Source organism: Pseudophryne corroboree, chromosome 2 (genome assembly GCF_028390025.1).
Source record: "Pseudophryne corroboree isolate aPseCor3 chromosome 2, aPseCor3.hap2, whole genome shotgun sequence".
In the NCBI taxonomy this organism is placed as follows: Eukaryota; Metazoa; Chordata; class Amphibia; order Anura; family Myobatrachidae; genus Pseudophryne; species Pseudophryne corroboree.
Window position 1 is genome coordinate 805,116,389 of NC_086445.1, and position 27,223 is coordinate 805,143,611.

The 27,223-nt window shown below is 47.0% G+C and overlaps 1 protein-coding gene across 4 annotated transcripts in view; it reads left to right on the forward strand.

Moving 5' to 3' along the window:
- Nucleotides 1-27,223, forward strand: part of KDM6A (lysine demethylase 6A) — a 435,435-nt gene that overhangs the window by 404,223 nt on the left and 3,989 nt on the right. For 3 of the 4 annotated variants that reach the window (XM_063955630.1, XM_063955632.1, XM_063955631.1), the window contains 2 exons: nucleotides 4,836-4,962; nucleotides 5,092-5,262. In XM_063955630.1, coding sequence (XP_063811700.1) covers nucleotides 4,836-4,962; nucleotides 5,092-5,262 — 298 coding nt within the window. Of the gene's footprint in view, nucleotides 1-4,835; nucleotides 4,963-5,091; nucleotides 5,263-5,418; nucleotides 5,526-27,223 lie in introns of all 4 variants that reach the window. The other variant, XR_010241142.1, reaches the window with a different exon arrangement.

Below are 27,223 nucleotides of genomic sequence, written 5' to 3' on the forward strand. Positions count from 1 at the left end.
TACGGAGTCCCAGCATCCACTAGGACGTCAGAGAAAATAAGATTTTACTTACCGATAAATCTATTTCTCGTAGTCCGTAGTGGATGCTGGGCGCCCATCCCAAGTGCGGATTGTCTGCAATACTTGTACATAGTTATTGTTAACTAAATCGGGTTATTGTTGTTGTGAGCCATCTTTTTAGAGGCTCCTTCGTTGTTATCATACTGTTAACTGGGTTCAGATCACAAGTTGTACGGTGTGATTGGTGTGGCTGGTATGAGTCTTACCCGGGATTCAATATCCTACCTGATTATGTACGCTCGTCCGGGCACAGTATCCTAACTGAGGCTTGGAGGAGGGTCATAGGGGGAGGAGCCAGTGCACACCACCTGATCCTAAAGCTTTTATTCTTGTGCCCTGTCTCCTGCGGAGCCGCTATTCCCCATGGTCCTTACGGAGTCCCAGCATCCACTACGGACTACGAGAAATAGATTTATCGGTAAGTAAAATCTTATTTTAATTCGACACAATTCGACCGTCGAATTCCGGCAGGTGGGTGCCGGAATTCAACATATTCAATAAAAAACGGATTCGACAGTCCCGCTGTCGAAAAACGGCCGATTTGACGGATTTTTATTAGATTTTAAAAAATGTTAAACGGGGAAAAACTGTAAAAAAAAAAAACGAAAAAAAATTGCGTGGGGTCCCCCCTCCTAAGCATAACCAGCCTCGGGCTCTTCGAGCCGGTCCTGGTTCTAAAAATCCGGGAGAAAAACTGACAGGGGATCCCCCGTATTTTTAAAACCAGCACCGGGCTCTGCGCCTGGTGCAAAAAATACGGGGGACAAAAAGAGTAGGGGTCCCCCATATTTTTTACAGCAGCATCGGGCTGCACTAGCTGGGTAGATAATGCCACAGCCGGGGGGTCACTTTTATACTGCGGCCGTGGCATTAAATACCCAACTAGTCACCCCTGGCCGGGGTACCCTGGAGGAGTGGGGACCCCTTCAATCAAGGGGTCCCCCTCCCGCCACCCAAGGGCCAGGGGTGAAGCCCGAGGCTGTCCCCCCCCCCCCCCCCCATCCAAGGGCTACGGATGGGGGGCTGATAGCCTTTTGAAAATTGAAAGAATATTGTTTTTTCCAGTAGTACTACAAGTCCCAGCAAGCCTCCCCCGCAAGCTGGTACTTGGAGAACCACAAGTACCAGCATGCGGGAGAAAAACGGGCCCGCTGGTACCTGTAGTTCTACTGGGGGAAAAATACCCAAATAAAAACAGGACACAGACACCGTGAAAGTAAAAGTTTATTTCATACATGCCGACACATACATACTTACCTATGTTGACCCGCCGACTGCCACGTCTCCAATGTTGCCGACGATCCGGGGTACCTGTGAATAAAATTATACTTAAAAAACACCTACTAATGTCTGGCGCTATTTTTTATATTATTATATACAATTGTGGATGGGTGCCTATATCCGCAATCACACCCACTCCGCACAAGAATCTAAGATAACTCTTATAACTCGTAAAATCTATAGAGCAGCAACCAAGGTATAGTGGCCTGTGGATATGGCCAACCCAATCCCACCTGATTAAAACCAGATGTAAACAAAAACGAACTATATAACTCCTTGCGCTATTTAAACTTAATTAGAGGCAACAGGACATGAATACACTCAATAGAGTAATTGTAAGATGGTTTTAATATCTATAAAATTAATCATGTAGAAACACACAGAAAATTAATCGAATAATTAATTAATTAATATGCGCATATAAATAAAACTAAATCAATAATTAAATAATAAAACTACTAATTGAGCGTAAGAGGTGGCTCATATAGCTAATAGTGACCACAGTGGGCTATTCAATACTCATAAAGTTGATAATGTCCTTGTTTTTGTTCCCAAATAGGACAGTCCCATTAGATGTGCTCATAAATATTTCATGATTAAATATCATATGGTGTGATATATATGGAGCCTTTGTTTATGTATATACCAATGAATGGACTTAACTAATTGCTCAAATAAACGGATGGTTCTTTACTTGTGGGAAAGATATCCAAAAATCATGGAGGAATTTAGTATATCACCCGGGGCTTAGTGCACCGCAAGCACCTGTAGAAGAAAGCTCCCGTCTTCCAATTACCACGAGTGGCGTCCACCGTCTCCCACTGAAGCTGGCTCCCGTGCACACACCTTTAATGACTTTGTGAGAGAGATGTCAGTCCGGCTCCCGGAGCTCTGCGCACCGCAGGTGCTGAACAGCTGATTCTGCTCCTGTCTTCAAGCCGCCTCATATAGCGTCCTCCCGTCTCCCACTTGTCAATCTCGGGCAACACTGCACATCAATATGGACCTACAACCAGTGTCCACTGGGTCACATAAAGGGCACTTTTTCTGACGCGTTTCGCTTCCAATTGAAGCTTCCTCATAGAGTTAAAATTATACTCACCTGATCCAGTGTCCTGGTCTTTTATTATAATCCACGTACTTGGCAAAAAAAAAAAAACGAACACCCGGACCAGGCGGACTGAAAGGGGTCCCATGGGACCCCTTTCCCCGAATGCAGAGACCCCCCGTGACTCCTGTCACAGAAAGGTCCCTTCAGCCAATCAGGAAGCGCCACTCACCTGATTGTCTCTGCGCGTCTGAGCTCAGACGCGCATTGCACAGCCCCCGCCATTACTTTCAATGGTGGGAACTTTGCGGTCAGCGGTGAGGTCAGCGGCTGACCGCGGGTAACCCCACCGCTGACCGCAAAGTTCCCACCATTGAAACTAATGGAGGGAGCTGTGCGATAAGCTGTCTGCCAGCTCAGACGCGCATACAGCCAATCAGGAGAGTGCCACGAAGTGGCGCTTCCTGATTGGCTGAAGGGACCTTTCTGTGACAAGAGTCACGGGGGGTCTCTGCATTCGGGGAAAGGGGTCCCATGTGTAAATATGGGACCCCTTTCAGTCCGTGTGGTCCGGGTGTTTGTTTGTTTTTTTTTTGCCAAGTACGTGGATTATAATAAAAGACCAGGACACTGGATCAGGTGAGTATAATTTTATTCACAGGTGTACACCGTGGATTCTACTTGGACAAGTGGACAGAGGTCGGCGTGTGAACATAGGTAAGTATGTGTGTGTCGACATGTGTGAAATAAAGTTTTACTCTCACGGTGTGCGTGTCCTGTTTTTATTTGGGTATTTTTTTTCCAGTAGAACTACAGGTACCAGCGGGCCCGTTTTTCTCCCGCATGCTGGTACTTGTGGTTCTCCAAGTACCAGCTTGCGGGGGAGGCTTGCTGGAACTTGTAGTACTACTGGAAAAAAACAATATTCTTTCAATTTTCAAAAGGCTATCAGCCCCCATCCGCAGCCCTTGAATGGGGGGGACAGCCTCGGGCTTCACCCCCTGGCCCTTGGGTGGCTGGGGAGGGGACCCCTTGATTGAAGGGGTCCCCACTCCTCCAGGGTACCCCGGCCAGGGGTGACTAGTTGCGTATTTAATGCCACGGCCGCAGGGCGCTGTATAAAAGTGACCCCCGGCTGTGGCATTATCTGTCCAGCTAGTGGAGCCCGGTGCTGGTGTAAAAAATACGGGGGACCCCTACGCTTTTTGTCCCCCGTATTTTTTGCACCAGCACCAGGCACAGAGCCCGGTGCTGGTTTTAAAAATACGGGGGATCCCCTGTCAGTTTTTACCCCGGATTTTTAGAACCAGGACCGGCTCGAAGAGCCCGAGGCTGGTTATGCTTAGGAGGGGGGACCCCACGCATTTTTTTTTCCTGATTTTAACATTCCATTAAAAAAAAAAAAATAATAATAATATTTTTTTAAATATATAAATAATACTTGTGCCTCCAAAATAGACAAACCAAGTACCTAATCCCTTCTAATATAAATAGATATGCTATTACCAATAAAAAAAAACACAAAAAAAAACAACATGTTTTTAATAATTTTTATTAGATTCCGCCAGCAAAGTGTGGCGTATTGAAAATGACGAATTTACTGTCTAAAAGCACTGTTGTCGAATTTACAATCTTCAATTTGAATATACTTTTGTCGAATTGCTGCATTTGTACCATTGCAGAAATGTCGAATTTGACTAATGTCGAATTTCAAAAAGTCGAATTTGACTAATGTCGAATTTCAAAAAGTCGAATTTGGAAAGTCCGTTTTTTTGACAAAAAGTACTGAATTGCATTGTCGAATTTTTTTTGGGGGGGGGGGCGAAAATGTCCCGTTTTTCGACATTTTCGGGAATTTGACCGCAATTGCATATACCCCTATGAATTTTCATTTGTAGTAGTTTGTGTTTTAAGTCATTGTAAACCCTTCATTGCTAGGTTTATTCACTTGAGAAATTGTCTGCCATATATACAGTTCCAACGGGCATGGGTCATTAGGTCGACAGTCATTAGGTCAACCACTATTGGTCGAAATGCATTAGGTTGACTTGGTCACTGGGTCGACATGGTCATTAGGTCAACCACTATTGGTCGACATGTCATTAGGTCGACATGTCATTAGGTCGACATGTACTAGCTCGACATGAGGGGGGGGTTTACTGGGGGGGGTTTTTGTGTCGTTTTCTTTGTAAAGTGAACCCCAATTAGTGCACCGCTGCGCTCGGCACAGGTTACTATTCCCAATCATCCACGTGGATCGTAAAGTATGAAAAAGTAAAGAAAATGGGAAGAAAAAAAGGGAAAAACTCATGTCGACCTAAGTAGTGACCATGTCGACCTAATGTGTGTCGACCAATATTGGTCGACCTAATGACTGACAACCTAAGTCTTGTCAACCGAATGACCGTATCCCAGTTCCAACTGGTAACATTGTTTCTTTTAATAGATATTGCTTATTGAGGACATTGAAGCAATGCCAGGCACTAAGAGAAGCTCTTATTGCTCTGGGTAAAGAGATTTTATGGCATGGGCGAACAAAAGAGGAACCGGCTCATTACTGCAGCGTCTGTGAGGTTAGTTGCAATTAAAGCTGAACATATTTACAATGTATTTCATGTAATATTTTGCATTGCAGACTTTTATCTGTTATACCATGGGTAATGTTAATATTGATTGTGTTTGTTAATGTAATATTCCTTTAGGTTGAAGTCTTCAATTTGCTTTTTGAAACAAATGAAAGCTATTCTCAGAAGACATTTAAAGTTCATTGCCATGACTGCGCTCGAAAAACTTGTTCAGACCTGGAAAGCTTTGTGGTGCTAGAACAGTACAAAATGGAGGAACTAATGCAGATTTATGACTTATTTACATTAGTAAGTATTATACATATTTTATATTTAAAGGTCACCTTAATTGGCACATACATGAAAGATATCTGGAATAACTGCTTTAATGGATTATTTTATTTTGTGAATTGCATGTCTGATGCTGTAAACATTTTTATTTGTATTTATTTTTTTAAACTGTAGGCAGCTGTAGAGAAATAAATTGTCAGCCAGTTTAGAGGTTGCCATGAGTGCTCATTAACTTACTATACATATTATATTTACCAATAAACTCATTGCCACGTTTAAAGGTAAGAATGTTATTTGGAATATGGAGTACGTTATTTTGTATAGTGTTTTATATTTTTATGTAAAGCTTATTCTAGTAAGAATTATCAAAAACACAATTGTTTGGTTTGTTTGTTACGTTACTATATTGCTATCATTCCTGTGGGGTGTAGTATGGTATGCCGGCGGGCAGCATACCGGCGCCGGGAGCCCGACCGCCGGCATACCGACAGCGTGGCGATTGCAAATGAGACCCTTCCGGGCTCGCTGCGCTCGCCACGCTGTGGGTATGGTGGCGCGCTATTTATTCTCCCTCCGGGGGGTCGCGGACCCCCACGAGGGAGAAAATCTGTCGGTATGCCGGCTGTCGGGATTCCGGCGCCGGTATACTGTGCGCCGGGATCCCGACAGTCGGCATACTGAAGACCACCCTTCCTGTGATATCACAGTAGTGTGTGTTCGTATAATTTCACTGGTCATAAAACTCTATTGCTCAGTCTCATTGCAAAATGTGTGGGGAGGACAGTAAGCCAGGTCTGCAGGAAGGGTGAATCAACATTTTTGGACTCTCTCTCACTTTTGGGTCCCGTTGCAGTTGTACCCCTGAAAGGGACTGTAGAGTTGGGTAACATAAGATAAATCTACTTGCCTCCAAACCATTCTAGTGGGACTCTACATGTGTTTGAAAGAACCGCACATGCACTTTTTTTTCTAAATACAGGTTGAGTATCCCATATCCAAATATTCCGAAATACGGAATATTCCGAAATACGGACTTTTTTGAGTGAGATTGAGATAGTGAAACCTTTGTTTTCTGATGGCTCAATGTACACAAACTTTGTTTAATACACAAAGTTAATAAAAATATTGTATTAAATGACCTTCAGGCTGTGTGTATAAGGTGTATATGAAACATAAATGAATTGTGTGAATGTAGATACACTTTGTTTAATGCACAAAGTTATAAAAAATATTGGCTAAAATGACCTTCAGGCTGTGTGTATAAGGTGTATATGATACATAAATGCATTCTGTGCTTAGATTTAGGTCCCATCACCATGATATCTCATTATAGTATGCAATTATTCCAAAATACGGAAAAATCCCATATCCAAAATACCTCTGGTCCCAAGCATTTTGGATAAGGGAGACTCAACCTGTAGATCTAACACTTGAAAACACGTAAAATATTGTTAATTTCTCCTGCAGGGTCCACAGGTTATCCATAGGATAACATTGGGATATGAGGTAGCGACAGCGGATTGACACCAAACGATCAAAGCTTTCAGCCTCCCAGAATGCAACGGGCCCGTCCCTATATCCCCGCCTCCTGGCTCAGGCAATTCAGTTTTTTGTTTGGTACGGCAGTAGCTGGACCATGGTTGCTAGTTTTTAGCAGACATATGCTTTTTTATTTCTCTGACGTCCTAAGTGGATGCTGGGACTCCGTAAGGACCATGGGGAATAGCGGCTCCGCAGGAGACTGGGCACAACTGAAGAAAGCTTTAGGACTACCTGGTGTGCACTGGCTCCTCCCTCTATGACCCTCCTCCAGACCTCAGTTAGAATCTTGTGCCCGGCTGAGCTGAAAAAGAAAGTTTAATTTAGGTTTTTTATTTTCAGTGACATCTGCTGGCAACAGACTCACTGCTACGAGAGACTAAGGGGAGAAGAAGCGGACCTATCTGCTTGCACTAGCTTGGGCTTCTTAGGCTACTGGACACCATTAGCTCCAGAGGGATCGAACACAGGGCCCGACCTCGATCGTCCGGAGCCGCGCCGCCGTCCCCTTTACAGAGCCAGAAGCAAGAGGACGGTCCTGGAAATCGGCGGCAGAAGACTTCGGTCTTCATCAAGGTAGCGCACGGCACTGCAGCTGTGCGCCATTGCTTCCCATGCACACCTCACACTCCGGTCACTGATGGGTGCAGGGCGCTGGGGGGAGGGGGGGCGCCCTGGGCTGCAATATTAAGTACCTTGGCTGGCAAAAAAACACAATATAGTCATAGAGACTATATATGTGTAAAATACCCCTGCCAGATATACCTACAAAAAAGCGGGAGAAGTCCGCCGAAAAAGGGGCGGGGCTATCTCCCTCAGCACACTGGTGCCATTTTCCCTCACAGCTCCGCTGGAAGGATCGCTCCCAGGCTCTTCCCTGCAGTTTCCAGACTACATAGGGTAAAAAAAGAGAGGGGGGGCACTAAATTTAGGCGCAATATTGTGTATACAAGCAGCTATTGGGAAAATCACTCAGTTACAGTGTTAATCCCTGTGTATATATAGCGCTCTGGTGTGTGCTGGCATACTCTCTCTCTGTCTCCCCAAAGGGCTTTGTGGGGTCCTGTCCTCAGTCAGAGCATTCCCTGTGTGTGTGCGGTGTGTCGGTACGGCTGTGTCGACATGTTTGATGAGGAGGCTTATGTGGAGGCGGAGCAGATGCCGATAAATGTGATGTCACCCCCTGCGGGGCCGACACCTGAGTGGATGGATAGGTGGAAGGTATTAACCGACAGTGTCAACTCCTTACATAAAAGGCTGGATGGCGTAACAGCTGTGGGACAGCCGGCTTCTCAGCCCGCGCCTGCCCAGGCGTCTCAAAGGCCATCAGGGGCTCAAAAACGCCCGCTACCTCAGATGGCAGACACAGATGTCGACACGGAGTCTGACTCCAGTGTCGACGAGGTTGAGACATATACACAATCCACTAGGTACATCCATTGCATGATCTCGGCAATGAAAAATGTGTTACACATTTCTGACATTAACCCAAGTACCACAAAAAAGGGGTTTTATGTTTGGGGAGAAAAAGCAGCCAGTGTTTTGTTCCCCCATCAGATGAGTGAATGAAGTGTGTGAAGAAGCGTGGGTTCCCCCGATAAGAAACTGGTAATTTCTAAAAAGTTACTGATGGCGTACCCTTTCCCGCCAGAGGATAGGTCACGTTGGGAGATATCCCCTAGGGTGGATAAGGCGCTCACACGTTTGTCAAAAAAGGTGGCACTGCCGTCTTAGGATACGGCCACTTTGAAGGAGCCTGCTGATAAAAAGCAGGAGGCTATGCTGAAGTCTGTATATACACACTCAGGTACTATATTGAGACCTGCAATTGCCTCAGCATGGATAGTGCTGCTACAGCGTGGTCTATTGCCCTGTCAGGACAGGGATACTATTTTGCTAACCATAGAGCATATTAAAGACGTCGTCTTATATATGAGGGATGCACAAAGGGATATTTGTCGGCTGGCATCCAGAATTAATGCAATGTCCATTCTGCCAGGAGGGTATTAGGGACCCGGCAGTGGACAGGCGATGCTGACTTTAGAAGGCACATGAAGATTCTGCCTTATAAGGGTGAGGAATTGTTTGGGGATGGTCTCTGGGACCTCATATCCACAGCAACAGCTGGGAAAGAAAAATTTTTACCTCAGGTTTCCTCACAGCCTAAGAAAGCACCGTGTTATCAGGTACAGTCCTTTTCGGCTTCAGAAAAGCAAGCGGGTCAAAGGCGCTTCCTTTCTGCACAGAGACAAGGGAAGAGGGAAAAAGCTGCACCAGACAGCCAGTTCCCAGGATCAAAAATCTTCCCCCGCTTCCTCTGAGTCCACCGCATGACGCTGGGGCTCCACAGGTGGAGCCAGGTGCGGTGGGGGCGTGTCTCGGGAACTTCAGCGACCAGTGGGCTCGCTCACAGGTGGATCCCTGGGTTCTGCAAGTAGTATCACTGGGATACAAGCTGGAGTTCGAGGCGACTCCCCCTCGCCGTTACCTCATATCAGCCTTGCCTGCTGCCCTCGAGGGGAGGTAGTACTGGCGGCAATTCACAAGCTGTACTCCAGCAGGTGATAATCAAGGTACCCCTCCTTCAACAAGGCCGGGGTTACTATTCCACAATGGTTGTGATACCGAAACCAGACGGTTCGGTGAGACCCATTCTAAAATTGAAATCCTTGAACACTTATATACGAAGGTTCAAGTTCAAAATGGAATCGCTCAGGGCGGTTATTGCAAGCCTGGACGAAGGGGATTAAATGGTATCACTGGACATCAAGGATGCTTACCTGCATGTCCCCATTTACCCTCCTCACCAGGAGTACCTCAAAATTGTGGTACAGGACTGTCATTACCAATTCCAGACGTTGCCGTTGGTCTGTCCCCGGCACCGAGGGTATTTACCAAGGTAATGGCCGAAATGATGATACTCCTTCGAAAAAAGGGAGTTATAATTATCCCGTACTTGGACGATCTCCTTATAAAGGCGAGGTCCAGGGAGCAGTTGTTGGTCGGAGTAGCACCATCTCGTGAAGTGCTACAACAGCACGGCTGGATTCTGAATATTCCAAAGTCGTAGCTGGTTTCTACAACGCGTCTACTGTTCCTGGGTATGGTTCTGGACACAGAACAGGAATGCACACGAGTCCTGGGAAAGATGGTAGCTTCTTACGAAGAAATTCCATTCGGCAGGTTCCATGCAAGGATCTTCCAGTGGGATCTGTTGGACAAGTGGTCCGGGTCGCATCTTCAGATGCATCGGCTGATAACCCTGTCTCCAAGGGCCAGGGTGTCGCTGTTGTGGTGGCTGCAGAGTGCTCATCTTCTAGATTCGGCATACAGGACTGGGTCCTGGTGACCACGGATGCCAGCCTTCGAGGCTGGGGGGCAGTCACACAGGGAAGAAACTTCCCAGGACTATGGTCGAGTCAGGAGACTTCCCTACACATAAATATTCTGGAACTAAGGGCCATTCACAATGCCCTAAGTCAGGCTAGACCCCTGCTTCAACACCAGCCGGTACTGATCCTGTCAGACAACATCACGGCGGTCGCCCATGTAAACCAACAGGGCAGCACAAGAAGCAGGATGGCGTTGGCAGAAGCCACAAGGATTTTCCGATGGGCGGAAAATCATGTGTTAGCACTGTCGGCAGTGTTCATTCCCGGAGTGGACAACTGGGAAGCAGACTTTCTCAGCAGGCACGACCTCCACCCGGGAGAGTGGGGACTTCATCCAGAAGTCTTCCAAATGATTGTACACCATTGGGAAAGGCCACAGGTGGACATGATGGCGTCCCGCCTCAACAAAAAGATAAAGATATTGCACCAGGTCAAGGGACCCTCAGGCGATAGCTGTGGACGCTCTGGTAACACCGTGGGGGTACCAGTCGGTGTATGTGTTCCCTCCTCTGCCTCTCATACCCAAGGTACTGAGAATAATAATAAGAAGGAGAGGAGTAAGAACTATACTCGTGGTTCCGGATTGGCCAAGAAGAGCTTGGTACCCAGAACTTCAAGAAATGATCTCAGAGGACCCATGGCCTCTGCCGCTCAGACAGGACCTGCTGCAGCAGGGGCCCTGTCTGTTCCAAGACTTACCGCTGCTGTGTTTGACGGCATGGCGGTTGAACGCCGGATCCTGAAGGAAAAGGGCATTCCGGAGGAAGTCATCCCTACGCTGATTAAAGCTAGGAAAGAAGTGACCGCAAACCATTATCACCGCATATGGCGAAAATATGTTGCGTGGTGTGAGGCCAGGAAGGCCCAACGGAGAAATTTCCGTTGGGCCGTTTTCTGCACTTCCTACAGTCAGGGGTGACTATGGGCCTAAAATTGGGTTCCATTAAGGTCCAGATTTCGACTGTCGATTTTCTTCCAGAAAGAACTGGCTTCACTGCCTGATGTTCAGACATTTGTTAAGGGAGTGCTGCATATTCAGCCCCCTTTTGTGCCTCCAGTGGCACCTTGGGATCACAACGTGGTGTTGGATTTCCTTAAGTCACATTGGTTTGAGCCACTAAAAACCGTGGATTTGAAATATCTCACGTGGAAAGTGGTCATGCTGTTGGCCTATGGATAGGGCAGAATTGAGGACTCGTCCCCAGTTTCTTCCTAAGGTGGTACCAGCTTTTCATTTGAACCAACCTATTGTAGTGCCTGCGGCTACTAAGGACTTGGAGGATTCCAAGTTGTTGGACGTAGTCAGAGCCCTGAAAATTTATGTTTCCAGGACAGCTAGTGTCAGGAAAACTGACTTGCTATTTATCCTGTATGCACCCAACAAGCTGGGTGCTCTTGCTTCAAAGCAGACTATTGCTCGCTGGATTTGTAGTACGATTCAGCTTGCACATTCTGCGGCTGGACTGCCGCATCCTAGATCAGTGAAAGCCCATTCCACGAGGAAGGTGGGCTCTTCTTGGGCGGCTGCCTGAGGGGTCTCGGCTTTACAACTTTGCCGAGCAGCTACTTGGTCGGGGTCAAACACATTTGCTAAATTTTACAAGTTTGATACCCTGGCTGAGGAGGACCTAGAGTTTGCTCATTCGGTGCTGCAGAGTTATCCGCACTCTCCTGCCCGTTTGGGAGCTTTGGTATAATCCCCATGGTCCTTACGGAGTCCCAGCATCCACTTAGGACGTCAGAGAAAATAAGATTTTACTCACCGGTAAATCTATTTCTCGTAGTCCGTAGTGGATGCTGGGCGCCCATCCCAAGTGCGGATTGTCTGCAATACTTGTATATAGTTATTGTTAACTAAAGGGTTATTGTTGAGCCATCCGTTGAGAGGCTCGGTTATATTTCATACTGTTAACTGGGTATAGTATCACGAGTTATACGGTGTGATTGGTGTGGCTGGTATGAGTCTTACCCGGGATTCAAAATCCTTCCTTATTGTGTCAGCTCTTCCGGGCACAGTATCCTAACTGAGGTCTGGAGGAGGGTCATAGAGGGAGGAGCCAGTGCACACCAGGTAGTCCTAAAGCTTTCTTTAGTTGTGCCCAGTCTCCTGCGGAGCCGCTATTCCCCATAGTCCTTACGGAGTCCCAGCATCCACTACGGACTACGAGAAATAGATTTACCGGTGAGTAAAATCTTATTTTTATAGTCTTAATATATTTTTTGAGCGATCTTTCTAAAAAGCGTCTATGTACCTTAGAAAGAGTTGCTCCAACAACTCCCCACCGGGTTACGACAACGCTTCCCCACGTGTACAGTGCTGTTTCGGCGGGCGTCTCTGTATCATGTACTAGCAAGTCCAACAGATGTTTCCAGGCTGTGGGCGGAGCACGGGGAGAAGGTAAGGCGTCAGTTCCGCTTAGTAGGAGAAACGCGAGACACAGCCGCGCTGTTACGGGATGGAGACTACCGAACAGTCACTGACGCGGCTGACACCTCAGGTGCACCAGCGCTAGGCCTCATAGGCTCCAGGGGAGGTAGTATGAGGCCGCAATCCCTATGGTTGATGTCAGCAGTGGGGCGTAAGACGCTCCCTTGGTCGCCCCTTCCTCCGGTTCATGACCAGTTTCCGCCGAGTTTCCTGCCATGAACCGAGTTCCAGCTTCCGTCTGAGACGCCTTATATCTAAAAGGACCCAGTCGCAGCATAGGCAGCTGTATGACTGGTGCGTTGGTATTCACTAGGGTGTCTGTGTTCACTGTAGGTTCATGGGGCGATTGTGTACACTAATAGCGTCTGGATCCACTCAGCGTTCACTAATGTATTGATCGATTCTGGAAGCGGAGTGAATTCTCCCTGTGCCCCACTCTGTCCTGAGCTGGGTGATACAGCACTAAGTCTCTATCTACCTTTGGTACAAATAGTTGGATAAGTTCCTGATGCATATGAGTCTATAAACTATTGCTGCTGGGGTTTTTTTTAGCTGTGTGACTGAATACGTTTAAACTCCTATATAAAGTAATGCAGTGATGTGTTTCTCCTACATACCTGAAATGTATCTGTAGTTTATTATGTGCTCATATAGCTTATTATATGAATGTATAACCTGTGACTGATTGCTAGTGTGATTGCTGATTTTACTAATTTCTGTCAGTTTCTGAGTATTCCGATCCTCAATGCTGGTGCAAAGCAGGGAGGCATCGGATTGTATGTCACTTTAACAAATTTTAAAGTGATTGCAGTCACAATTTGTGTAGTAACACTGTAAATGTGTGTGATTATTTATCATGTCTAAGAGAGGCAAAGGTGATGAGGATACACTCTCCACAGCAGCACCAACTCTCATGTCATGTTTGTCTTACAAAGCTGGGTTAACCTCTCAGGATCTGGTTTAAAATGGATTATGTGCAAATTGTTTTTACTTTCACCAAAGCCTCTTGAATAATCCAAGGCAGGTTCAGGTTGAACCCCCATGGGCTACTTTTGCACAGACATTTTCCGGTATAGCTGAGCGGATAATGCCAGCTTCTATACCAAGGATAGGTTACCCTATTAACCCTTACATGCAACATTCCACCTTGGTTTCGGCTTGGATGGCAAAGCAGTGGCAGCCAGTGGCTCCTGCATTGGAAAGCAGTGGCAGCCAGTGGCTCCTGCATTGGAGTATGACCTTTAGATGCCATTGAGAGAGAAAAAGTCCCATATTGCACATATCAAACAGACAGCTATTTTTATGGACGAAGCAGCCTTGGATATGGGTACAATTGCCTATCAAGCATCAGCAGTAGCAGCTCGCACAGCAGTTTGGCTACGTACATGGAAAGCTGACTCAGAATCTAAGAAGGTTCTAGGGTCTTTGCATTTTACTGGAGATATTCTTTTTGGTAAAGAATTAAACAGTATTTAGGAGTCAGAAGCAGACTCCAAGAAAATGAAGTTTTCTTCCACACATAAATCCCAGCCTAGATTTCCGGTTTTTTGGCCCTTTCGGACTCCAGGAAAAGGAACGGGTTATGGCAAACAGTCTCAATCTGACAAGTCTGGTAAGACTAAAAAGCATTGGGCTACCAGGGGGCTGTCTTCCAAATTAGAAGATAAACCATTAGCCTGATGGTGCGGGCCTCCACCTGGGGGACCCCAGGGTGGGAGACCGACTTCTTCAGTTTGCACAGATCTGGCAGCAGTCTACCACAGATGCCTGGGTTCAAGAAGCGGTATCTCACGGTTATGCATTTGCTCTCAAGAAACACCTTCCTCAAAGGTTTTTTTTTTTTGTACCAGCCAGTCTTCAGTGGGATCAAAGTCCAGGGCTTTGCAAGAGGCAGTTCAGAAGTTGCTTCAGTCAGGAGTGATAATGCACAACGAGGACAAGGTTTTTATTCCAACCTGTTTCTAGTCCAGAAGCCAAATGGGTCGTTCCGGCTCATACTCAATCTGAAAGTGCTGAACAAGTACATTTGTGTGCCTCTGTTTCATATGGAGACTTAACGTTCCATTATTTTGGCCACGGAGCCAGAGGTTTGTTTTTTTTTCAAATAATTTTATTCATGGGATCACAGATGCAAACAGATACCAACAGATAGTGGTTTCAACAAATTACATTGCAAATATAGCATAATATTTGGTAATTATAAAGATGAGTGGAAAAAAAAAACAGTGACCCATTTTTGACCCAGAGAGCGGGTAGTATAAAATAGAAAAAAGGCCAGTCAGTAGCGTAGCTAACCGACTAGCATTAAAGAGTAAAAGTAGAAGGTCGGGTAGAAAAAAAGACAGAGAAAAAGAGAAAAAAGAAGAGAAATGGACAAAATAGAATAGACTAGAATCCCCGGGAGGGTCTCATCACATATGGTGCAGGGTATCACAAATTGAAGGGTGAAGGGGCATGCTGGGTAGCTAGCCATGGACTCTAAATTCTCTCGAATGACTTAGGGGAACAGTTTGATGTTAGTCATGTAGTCCATGCGGTAAACGTACCATATACGGGCAATTATAGATTGCATAGAGGGCGGGATAGGGTTTTTCCAATCTGCAGCTAGTTGACATGTTGTTGCGGATACTATATGACGTAACAATTTATTTTGAAATTTTGTTAGTGTTGGTAGGTTTAAGGGGAGGAGAATGTATTTAGGGTCAGAAGGAATAGAAATCTGCAACAAGCTAGATATAAAGTAAATTTCTCTGACATCCTAGTGGATGCTGGGTACTCCGTAAGGACCATGGGGAATAGACGGGCTCCGCAGGAGACTGGGCACTCTAAAAGAAAGATTAGGTACTATCTGGTGTGCACTGGCTCCTCCCTCTATGCCCCTCCTCCAGACCTCAGTTAGAATCTGTGCCCGGCCCGAGCTGGTTGCACACTAGGGGCTCTCCTGAGCTTCTAGTAAAGAAAGTATTTGTTAGGTTTTTTATTTTCAGTGAGATCTGCTGGCAAGAGACTCACTGCTACGAGGGACTAAGGGGAGAGAAGCGAACCTACCTGCTTGCAGCTAGCTTGGGCTTCTAAGGCTACTGGACACCATTAGCTCCAGAGGGATCGAACACAGGACCTGTCCTCGATCGTCCGGTCCCGGAGCTGCGCCGCCGTCCCCCTTGCAGAGCCAGAAGCAAGAAGAACATCCTGAAAATCGGCGGCTGAAGACTCAGGTCTTCATTAAGGTAGCGCACAGCACTGCACCTGTGCGCCATTGCTCCCTATGCACACCACATACTCCGGTCACTGATGGGTGCAGGGCGCTGGGGGGGGGGGGTGCCCTGGGCTGCAATTAGAGTACCTTACATTGGCAAACCGCACATAATATAGTCTAAAAAACTATATATGTGCAAAAATCCCCCGCCATAATATAAATATAAGAGCGGGAGAAGTCCGCCGAGAAGGGGGCGGGGCTATCTCCCTCAGCACACTGGCGCCATTTCCTCTTCACAGCTCCGCTGGAAGACAGCTCCCAGGCTCTCCCCTGCAGTTTCCAGGCTCAAAGGGTAAAAAAGAGAGGGGGGGCACTAAATTTAGGCGCAAACTGTATATGTAAAGCAGCTATAGGGAAAAATCACTTTGTGTTAGTGTAAATCCCTGATTATATAGCGCTGTGGTGTGTGCTGGCATACTCTCTCTCTCTGTCTCCCCAAAGGACTTTGTGGGGTCCTGTCCTCAGTCAGAGCATTCCCTGTGTGTGTGCGGTGTGTCTGTACGGCTGTGTCGACATGTTTGATGAGGAGGCTTATGTGGAGGCGGAGCAGGTGCCGATAAGTGTGATGTCACCTCCTGCGGGGTCGACACCAGAGTGGATGGATATGTGGAAGGTTTTACACGACATTGTCAACTCCTTGCATAAAAGGTTCGATGACATAACAGCTGTGGCTTCTCAGCCAGTGCCTGCCCAGGCGTCTCAAAGGCCATCAGGGGCTCAAAAACGCCCGCTACCTCAGATGGCAGACACAGATGTCGACACACAGTCTGACTCTAGTGTCGACGAGGACGAGGCTAATGTACATTCCACTAGGGCCATCCGTTGCATGATTACGGCAATGAAAAATGTGTTGCACATTTCTGACATTAACCCAGGTACCACTAAAAAGGGTATTATGTTTGGGGAGAAAAAGCAACCAGTGGTTTTTCCCCCATCAAATGAGTTGAATGAAGTGTGTGAAGAAGCGTGGGCTTCCCCCGATAAGAAACTAGTGATTTCTAAAAAGTTACTGATGGCGTACCCTTTCCCGTCAGAGGACAGGTTACGTCGTCTTATATATGAGAGATGCACAGAGGGTTATTTGCCGGCTGGCATCTAGAATTAATGCAATGTCCATTTCTGCCAGGAGAGTATTATGGACTCGGCAGTGGACAGGTGATGCGGATTCTAAAAGGCACCTGGAGATTTTGCCTTACAAGGGTGAGGAATTGTTTGGGGATGGTCTCTCGGACCTCGTTTCCACAGCAACAGCTGGGAAGTCGACATTTTTACCTCAGGTTCCCTTACAGCCTAAGAAAGCACAGTATTATCAGGTACAGTCCTTTCGGCCCCAGAAAGGCAAGCGGGTTAAAGGCGCGTCCTTTCTGCCCAGAGGCAGGGGTAGAGGAAAAAAGCTGCACCATACAGCCAGTTCCCAAGAACAAAAATCCTCCCCTGCTTCCACTAAGTCCACCGCATGACGCTGGGGCTCCACTGGTGGAGCCTGGTGCGGTGGGGGCCCGTCTCCGGAACTTCAGCGACCAGTGGGTTCGCTCACAGGTGGATCTCTGGGTTCTACAAGTGGTATCTCAGGGATACAAGATGGAATTCGAGACGTCTCCCCCTCGCCGTTACCTCAAATCAGCCTTGCCAGCTACTCCCCAGGACAGGGAGGTAGTACTGGCGGCAATTCACAAGCTGTACCTCCAGCAGGTGATAATAAAAGTTCCCCTCCTTCAACAGGGACGGGGTTACTATTCCACAATATTTGTGGTACCGAAACCAGACTGTTCGGTGAGACCCATTCTAAATTTGAAATCCTTGAACACTTATATAAGGAAGTTCAAGTTCAAAATGGAATCGCTCAGGGCGGTTATTGCAAGCCTGGAAGAGGGGGATTACATGGTATCACTGGACATCAAGGATGCTTACCTACATGTCCCCATTTACCCACCTCACCAGGTGTACCTCCGTTTTGTGGTACAGGACTGCCATTACCAATTCCAGACGTTGCCATTTGGTCTGTCCACGGCACCGAGGGTATTTACCAAAGTAATGGCCGAAATGATGATACTCCTTCGAAAGAAGGGAGTTATAATTATCCCGTACTTGGACGATCTCCTTATAAAGGCGAGGTCCAGGGAGCAGTTGTTGGTCGGAGTAGCACTATCTCAGGAAGTGCTACAACAGCACGGCTGGATTCTGAATATCCCGAAGTCGCAGCTGGTTCCTACGACGCGTCTGCTGTTCCTGGGTATGATTCTGGACACAGAACAGAAGAAGGTGTTTCTCCCGGAGGAGAAGGCCAAGGAGTTGTCATCTCTGGTCAGAGACCTCCTAAAACCAAAACAGGTGTCGGTGCATCACTGCACGCGTGTCCTGGGAAAGATGGTACCTTCTTACGAGGCAATTCCATTCGGCAGGTTCCATGCAAGGATCTTTCAGTGGGATCTGTTAGACAAGTGGTCCGGATCGCATCTTCAGATGCATCGGCTGATCACCCTGTCCCCGAGGGCCAGGGGGTGTCTGCTGTGGTGGCTGCAGAGTGCTCATCTTCTCGAGGGTCGCAGATTCGGCATACAGGACTGGATCCTGGTGACCACGGATGCAAGCCTCCGAGGTTGGGGGGCAGTCACTCAGGGAAGAAACTTCCAAGGACAATGGTCGAGTCAGGAAGCTTCCCTACACATAAATATTCTGGAACTAAGGGCCATTTACAATGCCCTAAGTCAGGCAAGACCCCTGCTTCAAAACCAGCCGGTGCTGATTCAGTCAGACAACATCACGGCGGTCACCCATGTAAACCGACAGGGCGGCACAAGAAGCAGGATGGCGATGGCAGAAGCCACAAGGATTCTCCGATGGGCAGAAAATCACGTGATAGCACTGTCAGCAGTGTTCATTCCGGGAGTGGACAACTGGGAAGCAGACTTCCTCAGCAGGCACGACCTCCACCTGGGAGAGTGGGGACTTCATCCAGATGTCTTCCAGCTGATTGTAAATCGTTGGGAAAGGCCACAGGTGGACATGATGGCGTCCCGCCTCAAAAAAAAGCTAAAAAGATATTGCGCCATGTCACGGGACCCTCAGGCGATAGCTGTGGACGCTCTAGTGACACCGTGGGTGTACCAGTCGGTTTATGTGTTCCCTCCTCTTCCTCTCATACCAAAGGTACTGAGGATAATAAGAAAGAGATGAGTAAGAACTATACTCATCGTTCCGGATTGGCCAAGAAGGACTTGGTACCCGGAACTACAAGAAATGATCTCAGAGGACCCTTGGCCTCTGCCTCTCAGACAGGACCTGCTACAGCAGGGGCCCTGTCTGTTCCAAGACTTACCGCGGCTGCGTTTGACGGCATGGCGGTTGAACGCCGGATCCTGATGGAAAAGGGCATTCCGGTTGAAGTCATTCCTACGCTTATAAAAGCTAGGAAGGATGTGACAGCAAAACATTATCACCGCATATGGCGAAAATATGTTGCTTGGTGTGAGGCTATGAAGGCCCCAACAGAAGAATTTCAGCTGGGTCGATTTCTGCACTTCCTACAGTCAGGAGTGACTACGGGCCTAAAATTGGGATCCATTAAATTCCAGATTTCGGCCCTGTCTATTTTCTTTCAAAAAGAACTGGCTTCACTGCCTGAAGTTCAGACGTTTGTTAAGGGAGTGCTGCATATTCAGCCCCCTTTTGTGCCCCCAGTGGCACCTTGGGATCTCAACGTTGTGTTGGATTTCCTAAAATCACATTGGTTTGAGCCACTTCAGACCATGGAGTTGAAATATCTCACGTGGAAAGTGGTCATGCTTTTGGCCTTGGCTTCGGCTAGGCGTGTGTCAGAATTGGCGGCTTTGTCATGTAAAAGCCCCTATCTGATCTTCCATATGGACAGGGCAGAATTGAGGACTCGTCCCCAATTTCTCCCTAAGGTGGTATCAGCGTTTCATTTGAACCAACCTATTGTGGTGCCTGCGGCTACTCGGGACTTGGAGGCTTCCAAGTTGCTGGACGTAGTCCGGGCCCTGAAAATCTGTTTCCAGGACGGCTAGAGTCAGAAAAACTGACTCGCTGTTTATCCTGCATGCACCCAACAAGCTGGGTGCTCCTGCTTCTAAGCAGACTATTGCTCGCTGGATCTGTTGCACGATTCAACTTGCACATTCTGCGGCTGGACTGCCGCATCCTAAATCAGTCAAAGCCCATTCCACGAGGAAGGTGGGCTCTTCTTGGGCGGCTGCCCGAGGGGTCTCGGCTTTACAACTTTGCCGAGCTGCTACCTGGTCGGGATCAAACACGTTTGCAAAATTCTACAAGTTTGATACCCTGGCTGAGGAGGACCTTGAGTTTGCTAATTCGGTGCTGCAGAGTCATCCGCACTCTCCCGCCCGTTTGGGAGCTTTGGTATAATCCCCATGGTCCTTACGGAGTACCCAGCATCCACTAGGACGTCAGAGAAAATAAGAATTTACTCACCGGTAATTCTATTTCTCGTAGTCCGTAGTGGATGCTGGGAGCCCGTCCCAAGTGCGGACTCTCTGCAATACGTGTATATAGTTATTGCTTAACTAAAGGGTTTTGTTATGAGCCATCTGTTCATGAGGTTCATTTGTTGTTCATACTGTTAACTGGGTATAGTTATCACAAGTTGTTCGGTGTGATTGGTGTGGCTGGTATGAGTCTTTCCCTGGATTCCAAATCCTTTCCTTGTAGTGTCAGCTCTTCCGGGCACAGTTTCCCTAACTGAGGTCTGGAGGAGGGGCATAGAGGGAGGAGCCAGTGCACACCAGATAGTACCTAATCTTTCTTTTAGAGTGCCCAGTCTCCTGCGGAGCCCGTCTATTCCCCATGGTCCTTACGGAGTACCCAGCATCCACTACGGACTACGAGAAATAGAATTACCGGTGAGTAAATTCTTATTTACTTCCCTCCACATATGCACTATTTTAGGACATGACCACCATATGTGTAGGAAAGAGCCCTCTGCGCCACATCCTCTCCAGCATCTATCTGACGTACCCGGGTACATTTTGCTCAAGCGAGATGGTACATAATACCATCTATATAATAATTTATAGACATTTTCTTTGATTCTAACACAGATGGAACTAGACGCTGCGTTGCCCCAGGCCTCAGACCATTCCTCGTCATCTAAAGCAGAGCCAAGGTCCGTTTCCCATGCTCTCTCATGAGGATCACGCTGAGAGGGAGCATCCCCAATGAGAGTAGTATATTAGAGGGAAATTAGGCCTTTGGTTGAGTGACGTCTGAAACATATAGTCTCAAACGTGGTCAGGGGTCTACTAGAGAGGACGCGGCCCATTGAGGAATGAAAATGTCTGAGTTGTAAAAATTTATAAAAATATCTAGAGGGAATATCAATAGTTTCTTGAATCTGAGAAAACTGTGGAAAACTAGTATCCCTGGTAATAACATTCAGATATAAGATACCTCTATCTTGCCAAGGAGCAAACAGTGATTTATTTGTACCAGGAGGGAATGCAGGATTGTGTAATATTGGGATGGTAGAGGATGGGGCCGGGGCCAAGCCATATTTCCTATTGGCAAAGTCCCAAATCGTTAGTGAGCGGGAGACTACGGGGTGGGATGCTATAGTCCTGGGGCGACCGGATTTCGAAAGGAAGAGAAGAGAGAGTAGAGAGACCCACTTCAGCAGCTTCTATAGATACCCAGACCCTTTTAGATTCGGGGTTGCACCATTGTACACAGTGTGAGAGCTGTGTGGCTAAATAATATCTTCTAAAATCTGGTATGCTTAGGCCGCCACTAAATGTGGGGCGCTGTAAAAGTTTCAATCGGACACGGGGACGCTTATTCGCCCATATGAATTGTGACGTATGGAATTGTAAGAACTTAAAAACAGATGGAGGAATAAATATCGGGAGGGTCTGGTACAGGTAAAGTATCTGAGGGATCACGTTCGTCTTCACCGAGTTTACCCTACCTATCCAGGAGATAGTGGCTAGACCAAGAAGACAAGTCTGATTTAATTCGGTCCAAAAGCCTAGGGAAATTAGCTTGGTAAAGTTGATGATGGCTATGCGTTAAAAAAAATACCTAGGTATTTAATCTTTTGCTTGTGCCATTGAAATGGAAAGGAATTTTCCAAAGAGAGCTTAATTGGGCCGGAGATATAAAAGTTCAATACCTCAGTCTTACTCGCATTAAGTTTATAGCCTGAATGTTTAGAGTAGAGGTCTATCTTAGAAAGGAGTGGCTGTAATGACTGAGATGGGGATCCCAGAGATATTAGGACATCATCAGCGTAAAACGCAATTTTATGTTCAGTAGGGCCCACCCGCACTCCAGCTATATCAATATTAGCTCGGATCCGTGCTGCCAGCGGTTCCATAACCAGGGCAAATAGCAATGGCGAAAGCGGGCATCCCTGTCTGGTGCCGTTAGTGATATTGAATGCAGAAGAGGTGAGGCGATTAACAGAAACCGTGGCAGTAGGGGATCCGTAAAGCGCCGAAACACCTAGGAATTTGCCAGAAAAACCCATCCTCCGGAGTACTGAGAAAGCAAAGGGCCAGGAAATTCTGTCAAAAGCCTTCTCGGCATCCAATGCTAACAAAAACGAGGGTAGTTTCTGTTTATGGATAGAGTGGATCAAATCTATGGCTCTCCTGGTATTATCGGAGGCCTGGCGGCCAGAAATAAAGCCCACTTGGCCCGGGTGTATCAGTTGTGTAAGCAGGGGAGCTAAGCGATTGGCTAAGATTTTAGCATATATCTTAAGATCTACGTTCAGCAAAGAAATTGAGCGATAGTTGGAACATCGTGTTGGATCCCTGTCTGGCTTTGGAATCACAATAATGTCAGCTTGTACAGTCGCTGGCGCAAATGATGCTCCCTCTAGAACACTATTAAAGAGCGAAGTAAGGTATGGAGCCAATTCCGTATGGAATGTTTTGTAATACTGAGCGGTAAAGCCATCTGGACCAGGGGCAGCTGACGACCGCATAGATTTGATAGCAGCAACCGTCTCTTCTAGCGATATATCCGCATTAAGAAGAGAAATCTGTTCCGTCAAACCCGGCAAGGGGGCACCCAACAAATATGAACAGGGAGATTATATAAGGAGCTATAATAGTTCCGAAATTCCTCCACCATCAATTTAGGATCATAAGTGAGTGCGTCTAACGTAGAAGAATGTAGTTTATTTATCAGTCCCATAGCTCGCTTACTTCTTAACTTATTAGCTAAAAGACTATCTATTTTATCCGCTTTATCGTAAAATTTTTGACGAAGCTTCTGTAATATAGCTTCCGCTCTCCGCGATAAAAGGGTGTTCAACTGACCTCTGAGGTTATTTCTGGGAGAGTAGGGAGTCACATGGTGCAATTTTGTGTTGGGCTAAAAGCGCAGAAATTTGAGATTCCAGTGAGGAAACTTCCTGTGCTGCTTTCTTACGTATGGCTGAGGCCTTAGACATAAATTGGCCGCGGATAGTGGCTTTATGTGCTTCCCAAACTAGGCTGGGAGAGACTTCTGGGGAGGCGTTTTCCTCAAAAAAAAAATTCAGGTTCAATTTAGTGTCTGAAAGAGTGGAGGGGTGTGAAAGAAGAGTATCATCAAGACGCCATTTACGGGACTTACTAGGGGTTCCATAGAGGTCGATCAGGATATATACTCCTGCATGGTCCATCCAGGAACAGGGGGTGATGCCCGAATCAGATATCAACATTGAGAGTGAGCGAGAGACATGTATCATATCTATTGGAGAGTAATGCTGATGAGGTGCAGAGAAGTGGGTATAGTCTCTAGCGCTGGAGTGTTTAAGACGCCAGGTGTCTTGTAAGTCAAGTTGTGTGAGGGAGGATGTCAATGTAAGAGCAGCATCAGACGTTGACGCTTCCTTCTTAGTTTTAGGAGGAGTAGATTTCTCTAAGAAGGGATCAAGCACAGTGTTAAAGTCCCCACCTAGAATAATGTGGCCTTGCGCTACTCTATTAAGACGCAAAAAGAGCGTGCAAAAAAAACGGGATTGGTCTTGATTGGGGGCGTATATAGACACAAGCGTTAGAATATCAGTGCGGAGCGTACCAGTCACTATCAGAAATCGGCCGTCAGGATCAGCTATGGTTGCAGTGTGGACAAATGGGATATTGCGGTGGATCAATATAGCTACCCCCCTTTTTTTACAGGCAGCAGAGGCAAAAAAGGTCTGGGTAAATTGCTTACCGTGAAGTTGAGTGTGTGTACTGGTGAAATGGGTCTCTTGGAGGAAAACTATATCAGCCTTCTCTCTCCGACAGGCGGATAACATCACTGTACGTTTCTTGGGAGAATTAAGCCCGTTAACATTTATAGAAAACAGTTTAAGCGCCGTGTGACACCAAAGAACAAAAGAGGAGCAGTTGAAACCTGTCTCGAAGAAGGAAAAGGAAAGAAGAACAACAAAGAACAAGAATCAGAAATATAGAAGAAAAGAAAGTGATAGAGAACCCATATGGGAGAAAACCCTGAATAATAGGGTCCCAATCAAGGACCGCTACACAAATATAAAACATCATACTTTGAAATAACAAATAAAGGGAGCACGGGGGTAGTGGGAACAGCAAACCAATGCAGGAGAACCGGGTCCCTCTGGACCGCAATAGTTGAGTCGGCTGAAGCCGAAGATACAATAATGTAACCCAAAATATGAAAAAACAATAAACAAAAACGTACTGTGTCGTAACCAAAAAATTGAAAAGGAGTGTGGGGGGGGGGGGGCAAGGGAAACAAGGGGAGACAAGGCAAACGGGATAAGCCCAGCGTAATATTACCAGGCTAGGCGTAACACATGACAAACTTTAAACCTTGGTGAGCAATACCATAGCACATAGCAAGCACGTTAAAAGATGGAAGATGATAGCAAGAGTCTCCTCTTATCAGGAGACACATTTCTAAAGTGTTGAGAACTACTGAAATGTATTTTAAAAAAATAAGAGTTCACCAAAATCAAGGAGGGTCATTGGTGTCGTTGCGGCGGCGAGTCACCCTCGTCCACTCAGGCGGTGGGATTTGGGAGTGCCGTGGCCCAGAGGAAGAGGCAGTCCCACCATCGGGTGACGGTACAGGGAGGAGACCAAGTTTAGCCAACAGATCCTGACCTTGATTTAAGGTTTTGACAGAGTGAGTAGAATTGTTCGCTGTAACTTGTAACATGAAAGGAAATCCCCACCTATATCGTACTTGTTGTTGGCGTAGTATACGAGTAACAGGCTGCAAGTCCCGTCTCTTTTTTGAATGGTGGAGGGGGCCAGATCTTGAAAAACTTGCAGTTGCATATCCCGGAAGTTGATCACTGGAGAATCTCGTATTGACATCAGAATACGTTCCTTTGAGCGAAAATAATGTAGCCGAACTATAACATCCCTGGGCGGCTGTGTCGGGGTCGGTTTCGCTCGGAGCGCCCTGTGAGTTCTATAACAAAGGCAATCAGCATCCGAGAGGTCAGGTAAGACGTGTTGAAAGAAGTCTTTCAGGGAGGATGGTAGTGCAGAGCTAAGGACTGATTCCGCCACATTACGGATGCGCAGATTGTTGCGACGGGAGCGATTCTCTTGATCTTCTTGACGTTCTTTGAGGTCCTCCAGCTCATCATGGAGTCTGGAGAGCTCTGAATCAAGACGTTGCTGAGAGCGGCAAAGGTCGTCCGTTTTCGATTCAAGAGCGTCTGTACGATTACCAAGGGCCGTGAGATCAGATTTGAACTCTGTAATAGCTGTGGAAAGTTCCTGCTTAAAGGCGGACTGCACCCCTTCAAGTAAACTGGTCATAACTGCTTGGATCTGTGGGTCAATACCCGTCTCCGATGAGCAGGGGGAGTAAGGAGAATCCGTGAGCAATGCAGGAGTTTGGGGGCCCTTAGGTTTTTGTCCAAAAAAATTTGTGGGGGCCTGCGTGCTTTTCTTGTTTCTCTGCGCCCTTATGGGGAAGTGAAGAGGGTAGGCGGGGTATCACAAATGTAAAAGGAGACACAGACGTTTGTCGGAGGTATGTTAAGTAGAAAAGGGAAAGTTATAAAGAAACCTATCACGGTCCAGGTAGGACAAATTGTGTTGCTAAGCCAGCATCTCAGACAGCACAGAGGGGGAGATGAGGGCCAGTGACCCTATTATCATCTTCGTAGGGCAGCTGACAAATGATGAGCGACACTTGTAGCAATGAATAGAAGCGTAACACCAGAATCGGGGAGAGTAAGGATCAGGCAGCGTCGGAGGGAGAGACAAGGGTAGGTGGTCCCACAATCGTACCTGTTCGTCCGTACGCGAGTGTCTCCAGGAGCATGACCCCTACCGCCCTCCTCTCTCAGGGCGGCTGGCAGATGTATAGTAATATAAACTGGGGGGCGCACTGTGGCTCCGGGGAGAGCAGGGGCTATGTAGCACCTAAACAATGGCCATTCAGTGTGGGGATTAATCTCGCCTGCCACCGGAGCCGGAGGATTTTATGGTATCCCTGGATATCCAGGATGCTTACCTTCATGTTCCTATAGCACTGTCCCATCAGCGCTATCTCAGGTTTGCTATCCTCCAGCAACATTTTCAGTTTTAGGCCCTTCCATTTGGACTGGCCACAGCTCCCAGAGTGTTCACCAAAATTATGGTGGTAATGGCATCTTATCTCCGTCAGCAGGGGATAAGGATTTTTCCATACCTCGACGACTTATTAATCCTGGCACAGTCTCAGGAATTGCTTCAGTGTCATCTGTGGCAGACAATAGCTTGTTTGCAGAGACAAGGTTGGCTCATAAATTGGGTAAAGTCGTCCCTGGTTCCGACACAATGGATGACTCACTTGGGGGCTGTGTTGGATTCGAGGCTTCAGAGAGTAATTTAACCTCCGAACAAAATATCCAAAAGTCAAGGATTCAGGAGCTGCTACACAGTCAAAGGATATCCATTCACGCAGCAATGCGTGTGATGGGGTTGATGATGTCAACATGGTGGCGTATGCTCAGTTCCATTCGAGGCCTCTGCCATGTCTGATCCTTTCCAAATGGTATGGTTTTCATCAGACTGTAAAAACGCAGACTATGGTCCTTCCTCTGGAAGTAAGGAGGTCATTAGCCTGGTGGCTGCAGACATCCTATCTGGACAAAGGGAGACCCTTTTGGATATCAGATTGGGTAATTCTGACAATGGATGCTAGCCTTAAGGGCTGGAGAGGGGTGTCAGGAAGGAGTTGCTTCCAGGGGCAGTGGACCAGGGAAGAGAGTTGCCTGCCAATAAATATATTGGAACTTCGGGCCATATATATATGGCACTTATTTAGTCAAAGGACATCCTTCGGGGGAAACCAGTCCAAATCCGCTCAGACAATGCAACGGCAGTAGCGTACCTCAACCAGCAGGGAGGAACTTGCAGCCAAAAC